Genomic DNA, 11,518 nt, shown 5'->3' with positions numbered 1-11,518 from the left:
TTTTACTCAACACTCAGAAGTCTAATAGCAGTGGGGAAGAAACTGTTATGGAATCTGCTGGACCTGCATCGAATGATTGGAAGCCTCTTCGATGAGGGCAGCAGGGAGAACAGTCCATGGTGGGGGTGTGAGGGGTCATTGATGATGTCACGGGCTCGGGACACTCAGCGCTGGGATGAAATGTATTTTATGAAGGGAAGAGGAGCCCCGATTATCTTCTCTGCTGTTCTTTCTACTCTTCTCTCCTTCTCTCAGTCTGAGATGCTGCAGCCTCCACACCACAGTGAGACAGCTGATCAGAACGCTCTCTATGGTGCTTCTGGAGAAGGTGGGGAGGATGGGTGGGGACAAGTGGGCTCTCCTCATCCTCCGCAGGAAGTAGAAGTGCTTCTGTGCCCTTTTGATCAGTGAGGTGGTGTTTACATTCCAGGTGTGGGTGTCTGTGATGTGAACCCCCACAAAATTGGTGCTTTTGACCACCTCTACAGCTGAGCTGTTGATGACCAGTGGAGTGTGGTTAGGCCGGTTCTGATATCTTTGCACCAGTCCACCAGCTGCTCCACCTCCACTCTGTAGTCCAGGTCGTTGTCGTCTCTGATGAGGCCCACCACCGTGGTGTCGTCTGCAAACTTCATCATGTGATTGGTGGTGAACCTGGGGACGCAGTCATGTGTCATCAGGGTGAACAGCAGGATGCAGCCCTGAGGGGAGCCTGGACTTAGGGTGATGACATCCGAGGTGTTATGTCCGACCCGGACTGACTGAGGTCTGTTGGTGAAAAAGTCTAGTAGCCAATTGTGGAGGGGTGTATTGAAGTCCAGCAGTTTCAGTTTTCCCATCAGATGCTTTGGGATGATGGTGTTGAAAGCTGAACACAGCAAACAATAACATGCTAAAAGGCATGCAGCTGTTCATTAGTTTGTCTGTGCTCAGCATTGTCATGGCATGGTGTTATGCAGCCTTAGACACAGCTGGGTTTTGATAGATGATGCACACCTCAATGACACAGGCTGCTTTGCAGCACAGGCGCAGCAGAAGCGGAGAAGAAACAGCACGCAGAGTTGCAGCATCTACATCCACGCGGTTTGGCGAGTGCCTTCAGATGGCACTCCTCACACTGAGGTCAGAGTTTGTAAAGAAAATGATATTTGGGATGGTTATGCTCTGTTATCTTCAAAAATAGTATTGAAGGGATTTGCTTTAAAACATAAAATAAATATTTTGTTTTAAAAAAAGCAACACAGTTTATATAGTGCCAATTAAGATTAACTGAAGGGACTTTAAAAAAAACTCCAATCATGCAGATTTTAATTCCAAACTGTTCATATCAGTGCAGTCAAGTTCAGCTTTATATAAAAATCAGATTCAGTCTTCTAAGAAAACCCAGCAAATTCGATCCAAGTCCTCCCCTGCTACCTTTGTGAGCTCCACAGAGGACGCCATCAACTCAGCTCTGCACCCAGCCATCACTCACCTGTAGAAAAAAGACTCATATGTGAGAATGCTGTTCATTGCCTTCAGCTCAGCAGTCAATACAATCATACCCCAACAGCTGATATGGAAACTGGACAAACTGGGCCTCAGCACCTCCCTCTGTAACTGGCTGCTGGACTTCCTGTGCCAGAGACCGCAAGCAGAGCGCGTCGGCAACAACACCTCGGCCACTATCACGCTGAGCACAGGAGCTCCACAAGGGTGCGTGCTAAGCCCTCTGCTCTTCACCCTACTCACACACGACTGCAAAACAACCCACAGCACCAACCACCTGGTGAAGTTTGCAGACGATACGACCCTGGTGGGACTCATCTCCAACGGCGACGAGACACACCACAGGACAGAGATGGACCACCTAGCCTGCAGTGACAACAACCTCCTACTGAATGTCAGCAACACAAAGGAGATTGTTGTCAACTTCCAGAAAGGTCCCCGCCGACTCCTGCCACTGACCATCGATGGCGCTGCTGTAAAGAGGGTGAGCAGCACTAAATTCCTAGGAGTGCACATCAGCGACGACCTCTCCTGGACCACCAACACTGCATCACTGGTCTAGAAAGCCCAACAACGCCTCTACTTCCTGCGGAAGCTGAATCATGCCAGTGCCCCACCAGCCATCATGACCTCCTATCACAGAGGAATCACTGAAAGCATCATCACCAGCTGTATCACTGGACTGACTACAATGGGAAAGCCCTGCAACCAGTGGCGGCTGGTGAAAAATATTTTTGGTGGGGCTGATATAGCCTAGTGTATGTCTCCAACTAATCCGGAATAAGAATTCAAATAAACAATTGGACAATACATACAATTTAACAGTAATGATTTAATTTACTAAATAATAACAGTAACAGTGATGATTTGGGTCACTGTGACGGGGTTCTTTGGCCTCCAAGAATCCAGTCTCAGTCGGATTACCGGTGTTGGTGATTTATTGAGCTCAAAAACTCAAAACAGGGTGCAAAAGAAACTAAACATGTACAAGATACTCTGGGCCTCAGCCTCCCTCCAGTTACCAGCAATGTAACAAAGAAACAGAAAACAAAAATTGCCGCTTTTCTTCCCACAGCCCTCATTAAATAGTTTAAGCCCCTACCCTCAGGCTCTCTTATTTCTGATTCCTTCTCATAAATCAGTTTTGTCCATATATTACCTCCACAAACAATTGATGTACAAAAACAAGTAATTTTTACAACTTAATTCTTTTACACAGATTCATTGACTTATTCAATTACACCAAACTGGGTTTGAACCCAGCAAAGACGCAGCCAGACTGAAGATGACAAGTCCCCATAGAATAAACACGTACACCCCCCCCCCCCCCCCACACACACACACACGGCTAACCCCACTGAAATATTAAGTGTGCACCCTCAATATGCCAGCAGGTAACCAGGAACAGCTTGTGTGTTTTAAGTTCATGGAGCTACTGGGCTCAGCGCGAGTGTATTGGTCCTCACAAACATAGTATAACAGGAATGTGTGTGTGGCGCGCAAAGTTAGAGAGGTTGTTTTAAGCGACGAGGTGGATTCGTCACAGTCACAATAACCATGACATGAAATGTTCATATCCTACAACAGGGTTGTTCTCCTGGCAAACGGGTAGATAAATAAGGATCTCACCGAATTTGGTGGAAGCTGCATCTCGTTCGTTACATTCGCCATCTTCCCTCTAATTGTCTGCACCTGCGCTTGGGTTCAGAAGCCTGTTAAAGCAGTATTTTCAGCGCCCCAATACCATAAAGTTCCGAGACGCTGATTGGCCATTAAATTCACCTAGCAATAGTACATGATTGACAGATTCTCTGCAAATGTGGGTCAGTCTGACCAGCGCCCCCAGAACAGAGACGGTAGGAGTCTGTCTGTGGAAATCCACAAATGAATGACAGTAGATAGGGAAATGTAGTTTATATAATTTGTTTTGCTTATAGGTACACAGTCTAGAGAGTAAAACTGACATTTGTGAGTTAATTTCTAAAAATATATTTTACGTTTCTCTCTTCTTATCAGGGAGGGCAGTGCCCCAGCGCCCCCTATGGGCCGGCCGCCACTGCCTGCAACGTATAGTGAACACAGCTGGGAGGATCATCAAGGCACCTCTCCCCTCCCTGCAAGACATCTACTCCAGCCGCCTCACCCACAAAGCCCTCACAATTTTGAAGGATGACACCCACCCAGCACACAACCTGATCTGTCTCCTGCCCTCCGGAAAGAGGTACGGGAGCCTACGGTCAAGAACCACCAGGCAATCAGAATGCTGAACTCCCTCCACCCCCTCCCCACACGGTCTGCTCCAGCCACCAGGCAGACAGGAAGTTAAGACTCCCCCCCCCCCCTCTCTCTCTCTCACACACACACATACACTGTACCAAGGACTGCACCTTACCTGCACTACCTCAGCCTGGAATACACATTGCTGCTTTTATTGCTTTTATTGTAATGTCTATACTCTATATCTATCTTATCTTCTTTTACATGTTCAATGTTAAACATTGAATGTTAAATGTCATATGTTCTTTGTACTGTATTTATTATTGACCACTTATTGATACCAGTCTATCACTGTTACCTGTCATGTCCCACACTTTATGTCAGTCTGTAAAATGTCAGTCTTGTATATGTCTTGTCCTGGCATGGTATAGAGAGAAAACGTCATTTCATTTCCGTTGTCTTGTGCATATGAAGAAAGTGACAATAAAAGCTGACTTGAACCATTCTGTTGCCTCAACTGTTGCTCCTCTACCTTCCTGCTGCCTCAGCTGTTCTTCATTTTTGCTTGATAGCTGCTACCTACAATTATTTTTTTCGACCTCTTTATATGCTCTGGATTTAACTATTCACCATTGGATTATTCCTTTGCTATTCCTGTTGCTTTAGTTTGACCAGACCCCCTGTCCGTAATCCATGTTTCATTTCTATAATACTACAAATCTGGCCTAGCACGACATAGATTTACTTGTTCAACAGGGGTAATTTAGATTAATTCAGACTTTGAAATATTTATGTTATTTAACCATATCCAGTATCTCCACAGAGAAATGGGACTTATAAATAATAATAATAAAAATCACAGGAAAACAAGCTTTAATAAAACCTTTTATTACACTTTTCAAAGTCTGGTTGCCAGACAAAACTTAAAAAAAAGTCAAACTGTTTCTACCACACAAGTATACATATTTGTGCAATCGAGTTTAGATGAATAATCCGGTCACCGGTCATCAACAAAAGGAAAAACAAAACAAGAACAGTCTTGGTCTAACTTACAGGAGTGAAAAAACATAAATATCTGACCTGGTAGAGGGGCAAAAAATAATGGGTCATTTACACAACAGCTTAGGTCACAAAAGAATACATCACGTACAGGAAACCAGACAAAGCCAGGACTTTGCTGGTTTATTTACCAAGTCCAGGTTTTAGCGTAGACATATTTACAGATAGTGTATCTGTTCAGCATACAATATTTGAGATTTTAAAATGTAACGGAGAAAAAATACAAATAAAATAAGTCAAAAGTAAAGGATATTTCAGAATGGGGAAAAAGAACTGTCTTTATTTTGTAATGTTTTAGCTTGAGCTGGAACTGATAACATTTGTGCATTGAGGTTCACAGAAAGAACCAAAGCGGCCGTAAATGTCTTTGGCTCGAACAGCGAAATAGTACGTGGATCCGGACTGGAACTGGGTCAGCGTGCAGGCCATGGGCAGAGGAAGGGCGTTCACTTCTCCTATTTTTTTCCAGTGCTGCTGCGCCGTACCGCTGCTAGAGTTGTCTTGATGGAAGGCATAGAGGTGATAGCTGTCCACAGTGGCGCAGCTTCGATCGGTTTCCGCCACGCTCCAGGACAGCACGATGCCGGATTGACCTGGCACCAGCTTCAGCTGGAGCTGCTGGGGGGGTGAGGTCTGCTCCGCCTCCGGGGGCAAACGCTGCGGCACAGGAGCGATGGGGAGAGGGGGGAGCGCTGTGCTGGAGCTGCGGGAGGGTGTAGTAGTGGTTACAGTGCGGGGCTTCGATGATGATTCCTGCAAAAGAAAGCAACGCTATGATTGGTTGGAACATACAAGGGAAAACAGTTTCTTTCATGCTAGTAAAAAAAATAAAAAAGTGAACTAAAGCATTTCTAATGGATCAAACTATTATACATAATAACTATCTTCATTTGTAATAAAGGCAGCTGTTAATGCAGTGTCTTATATTCACCTGTGGGGGGCGGTGATGCACTGTTATCTGTGGATTGCTTGCAGAGTTCTGATTGGCTTTTGGGGATGATCTGGTTCCTGCGGCTGTGAAAGTAAAAAAACATGTTACCGTATAATCAAGGCATGAGTTGGATACGACACAAAGCTTCAACAAGGAATCATATTCTAAATGTTCGAATCAGCACATCTTTAACTATTAATATAAAGCACCGCTGTAGTTACTGGCACACCTGGTAAAGAAGTGGTACTGCAGCAGCATAATCTAAGACTAAAAGCTCAAAAAATAATAATTTGAGGAATTTTATTCACAAGAATTAAAAAGTTTTTTAAAACAAACAGTTTTTAACATAATGATATATATAGCAAAGCATGCCCATTCTTTTTTTTTTTTTAAGATTTATTTTTGGCATACTCCTCCATGTGAGTTCCACGCGCACATTTTCCACCCAACTCTGAAAATTTGTAACTAAGGGACAGCTTCGCACGGGGAAAAAATGATGAGTAACAGCTCCTACAGGTGAGCGACATCTTGTGAATTTAGTCCATCATGTCACCACAAACAACAACAGATTGCAAAAAACTCTTGGTAAGAAATATCTGTAACACTTTAATGATATAAAGAAGCTATGAAGCCCCCCTGGGGTTGGCCAGAATATTAGATAGAGGGGGACAAGCTGCACTCATTTTGTCTCATTCCCGTGCGGAACGTATGTGCATCAAGCCTATCTGAGCCTTAAGGCCTCCCTACATGTACCACCTGTTCAAACTCAGCTCTACTGCGCAGCCAGAGCATGCTCATTCTAAAGCACGGTGGAGGACATACAATGATGTGGGAAACCTTGTGAGAGTCCATTTCAATGTCAAATGCCAGCGGAGAGCGCTGCCAACATTTTTTCTTTTTTTTTTTTAAAACAGACTCATGATTTCTGTCTTTTAGCAGAATAAAACTATCAGAGCAGAACTAGAACCAAACATGGAAAAGCAGCATTTAGTTCCTATGCACAGCTTATCTGGAACAAACATCCAGAAGACTGTAAAAGTCCTGGAAGCCCAATTTCTTTTAAGCCAAAGTTAAAACTGTTAAACTGTTAGCGGAGGTTTCATTAGTTTAGGTTTGTGGTCAAACTGTTTTATTTGTTTTATCAACTGCTGTTATGCTTTTATCTCTACTTCCAAATATTCCACTTTCATTTTCCTGTTTAAGCACTTTGAATTTAATGGTTTTATACAGATAAACACACCTTGCCTTGTATATATGGGTGAATGAAAAGCAAACCAAAGACTGCTTGCTTCCAAATAAATAATTTTAACTATTTCATTACTAGTATTGTTCTCAATTCTAACACAGAGACAACCTTTTAGTTTTAGCCAAGATCAGAAAGCAACAGATCAGTAAAGGATACTTCCTCTCTCGGAGCACCGCACTTAATTTATGTAAACTGTATGAAGTTTAACCAGAGAAGCAGACAATAGGGTAAAAAAAAACAAACGCTTTGACAACACAGTAAACATACTCAGATTAACGGTCGGATATCTTTTAGATGTTGTGAAAGAAAGATGGATTTGATTTAGGGGTTTTTGTTCCATTTTTTAGTGGAAAAAATCAAAGAGGTCAGCTCTGAACACAGAGGCAAATAGAGAATCATTCGCTGAAGCGGATTATAATTTGTTGTTCTTACTGCTGGGAATGCTGATGACTTGGTTGGATCGGGGGGCAGCTGAGGGGGTCGCACCGCTGGCGTTCTTCACTCCCGTCACTAAACAACACAGGAAGCAGGAGAGCTATTAAAGAACGTTCTGGATGCATCACAGAGAACACAAAACCCAGGATTCTGAAGGAGTTTTAAGCAAAGAAGACTGCAAATCTCCTTTGTACCTTGAACATCGTCGTCGTCCTCCGTGAGGTCGATGACCGAACCTTTGGGCCGTGATGGAGGTGGAGGTGCAGCCGCTTTAGATGGAGTGGCTGCAGAGGCCTGGTTGTCTAAGAAGCAAAGGACAAGGTTAGTAACGGTGTTTTAACGGGAGAAGAAGAGAGCATCGTCTCGCTAATCTCACTACTTCCTCACCAGTCTTGGATGTAAGAGATGTGCCTTGTGGCGTTCCTGGTGCGGTAGAACCCGTCGCTGCAGGTCCTGAAGTTGCAGGTGAGGAGGCGGAAGAGACAGCGCCAGCCACAGACACAGACTGAGCTGGAGCTCTAACTGTGGTCACAGATACCCCGGCGTTGGGCGTGGTTATTCTTCCCGCGCCGCCTTGGTAAACGGCTCTGGCCAGAGAGATCTGCGTTGGGGCTACCTGACCGGAGGACGCCTGCAGAGTGGGGAGGGTAGCGGCGGTGGAGGTGGGGGCTGGTGCTGTGTTGGCTGCAGGAGAAGGCTTGAGGATGAAGGTGGTGGTGGTGGGAGTGGTTTTGGCCTTGTTCAGAGAGGTGGCCGCTGCCAAAGAGGAGACGGGGAAGTTGACGAGCGTTCCCGTTTGGCCGTTCATCGACAGAGGCAGCTGGATGACGAGCGGCTGGCCCGCAGCCACCATGCCGCTCCCGGGCGTTGTTTTCAGCACCAGCGTGCCCGTTTGGCTCTGGGTGGTGATGGCAGTGGCCAAAGTGGAGGCGGCGTTAGAGCTGGAGGTGATCAGCTGCAGGATGGAGCCCTGTGGGACTATGGTGGTGGCGGAGGTGGAAGATGGGGCAGAGGAAGAAGCTGGGGACGCAGTCGAGGCTGGTACAGGAGCTGCAACTGGAACTACTGGGATGAAAAATAAGAAGATCGTCAATATCATTTAGAAAGAATCTTTCATCAGATTATTCTGTTCATGAGCAAAAACAGAACTAAAAACCTTTAGTCATTTCCTATAAACGTTTCCACATTTTGTCACCTAAACAACCACAAGCATGAATGTTTAAAATGCCAGAAAAGAACAGAGTTATAAAGCTTTAAATGTCTTTCTGCATTGTTTATACTGAACCCCTTTTTCCACAGATCGGGTTATTTCTGGTCTAGTGGATTTTCAGAACATCCCATCATAATGTGGCCAAAGCACAGCAAGCTGCACTGATCAGGTGAGGCTCATGTCCTCCCAGTGACATTAAAGCACCATAGTGATGGGAGCTAACAAGGTGCACCATGGCTGCTGGTTGTTCTAATTAGACAATTTTGAGCATTTTCTTCGTCTCGGGTATCTAACCTACCAAGTCCTTTAGTCAATGCTACAATCTTATCCTCAGTGAACTGCACTGCAATGGGATGTGACCATTTCACATCACTGCTGACCTACCCATCCATCTAAAATGACAAGTAATGCTACGACAGGATTCATCAGAGGCAGCTAAGAGGGTGAGGGTAACTCTAGGGGAGCTAAGAAGACCTGCAGCTCAGGTGCAATGTGGCAAGTTTAGCTAAACCTTAGAAGGAAAGCCATTAATCCACCCAGTCTGCAGCGTTTCACTAACTGGAGGAAGCTGCTCTGGTCAGATGACCACAGTCGGCCATCATCCCAAACAAAAACAGGTGAATCCTTTAACTTTGTGGTTATGACTCAACAAAACGATAAAAAGGTTAAGTTAAACAATATTGAGAGGCACTCTAGGGAATGCTGCTACTTACCAGCTGTGCTGGAGGAGGCAACAGTTGCTGGCGTCTGCTTTACTTCAACAGAGGTCCGGACCGGCCTGTTCAGAAAGATTGCTTATGCTTAGGGTTACTGAAGCCATGTAGGTCCATGACAGGATGATTGGGATGGGGGGGGGACATATAAAAAACATCTTGCAGACTCCAGCTCACAGTCAAAGTTCAGGTTTAACTCTACATCAGTTTTTTTTTTTCTTTTTGCTGTGTTTAAAAGCCAGCAGAAGTCTTTGTAAACATGTTAGTGGTTTCTCTAAATAAAGGACTTGATAAACTCTAAGCGGTCACTTCAGGGATATCTCGGCGTCAAAAGAACAAGGTGCGGCTCTCGTCGTATTCTCGGAAAAAATCCGGTCTCCTCTTCACTCGGAGGATTTCGTTGATGGCGTCACGGATCTCTCTCCATCTGTCGGTGGACAGGAACGGAAAGCGACGGTCGATGTACATCTTTATTGTCTGCCTCAAGTTTCTGGGCAGCGCCTCCTTCCCCATCAGTCCCACATAATTGACCTTTGTGACCCACTCGCAGTAGACGTCATAAGGGACCAAGTAGCGGAATATGTAGGACGCGTAGCGATCAGCCCTGGGATTCCCTGAGCTTCTCTGGCAGTTGTGATAAAGCACTTTCTCCAGCTGAGATGAAATAGTGCGGAGCTTCACGTCCGCTCTGCATCTCCCTTCACTGTATTCTGCCAGCTTTCTTGCCATGGCCGTATGGCGTGCTATGTCCGACTCCTTCTCCTCCCCAGTTTCCAGCTCTTCGTCCTCCTCCTTCTTGACAGGCAGTGCAGGAGTCTTGCCAAGAGAGGGCGCCCCTCCCTCTATGGGCACCTCAGGTTGCGGCTCTACTTTCTGCCAACGGAGCACGCTGTTGGGAGGAGAGGTGCAGTTTTAACTACACTCTGCACTGCCTGAAGAAACGCTCAGGTTATCACATTGTAGAACGTCACAAGACCCAGGACATGGTGCAGGTACAAAACACCGGGGCATTGGGGGGATGTTATTCCTAGCAAGTATTAGGAAGTGTTCAAAACTGATCCTGACAGGATAGGAGGATCAGATTTTTCAGTCCGTTAGGTTTAGGTTCACTTTGAATGGTTGTGGTTAGCAAGCCGGGACAATGTCATCTGATGGCGCTTGCACGGTCTCCTGTGTCGTACTGGCTTCAGTCCGGTATTGTCACGTTCTTACAAGAGCCCAAATCATAGTCACATTAATGATCACAGACTGCTTAAACGTACAAATACACAGCTGCTGTAGAAACATTCAGTCACATGATGAACAAGGTCAGTCTGCAGAAAATGTATCCTTTATAAAGCTGAGGAAAATCATTAGTTCATAACTGGAAAAAAAAAATGGACAGAACCTGAGCAGGAAATATCACTTGATCTGAAGGTACTTACCGCTGAGTTTGGGAGTTTGCAACGGTTGCAGTCTTGGCAGCGGCAGAAGCACTGGCAGCGGCGGCGGCCACGGCGAGCGCCTGTGGAAATCAGACAGACAGTCAGCTCTGAGGTCACACCTGGACATTGATCATAAAATCTGTGTGGATCTAGAATATTCCTAAATTGAAGTAAAAATGTAAGAAAAAACTTCTAAGAAATACAGACAAAGAAGGTTTAACAATTTCACAATGAATTCAAACTTTGCAACCCAATAAAATATTCAGCTGTCCCTCAACCAGATGGTGTGCAAGATCCTGAAGCACAGATGTTGCAGTTTTCCATCATGGTGATTCGATTCAGTATCAATTTCCTGACCCAACCATTCGATTATTCTCGATACTCAAGAAAACACCACGATACGATTCAATTCCATTAATTGGTTCTTTTTTTTTCATTTTTTTACTTACGGTTGAGACAATGTTTCAAATTTGAAATAAATCAATGGAAGCTGTAATATCGTTATGCGTTTTATTTGAGACACAATAGCAAATTACAGAAGTAGCAATGTTGTGGTCCACATATGCCTATGAAAACCTCATTCACTGAAAAATAATGCCTCTGTGTTTACGCGAGTGTGTGTGCAGGCGGAAAGAGGGTAGGTTCTAAAGGAAGCGAGGAAGGAGGGCAAAATAGGTTTAGCGCCACCGCAGCACGGGAGTCAGAATTACATCCAGGAGCAAATGGATAAAAAAATAAATCAATACTTTTGCGGATGTGTCGATGCATACGATTCACGGATGTTGGATCGATGCA

The 11,518-nt window shown here is 45.0% G+C and overlaps 1 protein-coding gene across 5 annotated transcripts in view; it reads right to left on the bottom strand.

Annotated features, from left to right (window-relative positions):
• Positions 1 to 4,577: 4,577 nt before the first annotated feature.
• Positions 4,578 to 11,518, bottom strand: part of LOC119788472 (activating transcription factor 7 interacting protein) — a 30,014-nt gene continuing 23,073 nt past the window's right edge. For 4 of the 5 annotated variants that reach the window (XM_038292819.1, XM_038292821.1, XM_038292822.1 and 1 more), the window contains 7 exons: positions 10,724 to 10,803; positions 9,300 to 9,364; positions 7,764 to 8,441; positions 7,571 to 7,678; positions 7,374 to 7,451; positions 5,696 to 5,778; positions 4,578 to 5,517 (listed from right to left, as the gene is read on the bottom strand). In XM_038292819.1, the coding sequence (XP_038148747.1) occupies positions 5,059 to 5,517; positions 5,696 to 5,778; positions 7,374 to 7,451; positions 7,571 to 7,678; positions 7,764 to 8,441; positions 9,300 to 9,364; positions 10,724 to 10,803 (1,551 nt within the window). In that variant the 3' untranslated portion in view covers positions 4,578 to 5,058. Of the gene's footprint in view, positions 5,518 to 5,695; positions 5,779 to 7,373; positions 7,477 to 7,570; positions 7,679 to 7,763; positions 8,442 to 9,299; positions 9,365 to 10,723; positions 10,804 to 11,518 lie in introns of all 5 variants that reach the window. The other variant, XM_038292823.1, reaches the window with a different exon arrangement.

This window comes from Cyprinodon tularosa, unplaced genomic scaffold (assembly GCF_016077235.1).
Source record: "Cyprinodon tularosa strain WSP-4 unplaced genomic scaffold, ASM1607723v1 ctg318, whole genome shotgun sequence".
Lineage (NCBI taxonomy): Eukaryota > Metazoa > Chordata > Actinopteri > Cyprinodontiformes > Cyprinodontidae > Cyprinodon > Cyprinodon tularosa.
This window is presented reverse-complemented; position numbering and strand designations above follow the sequence as displayed.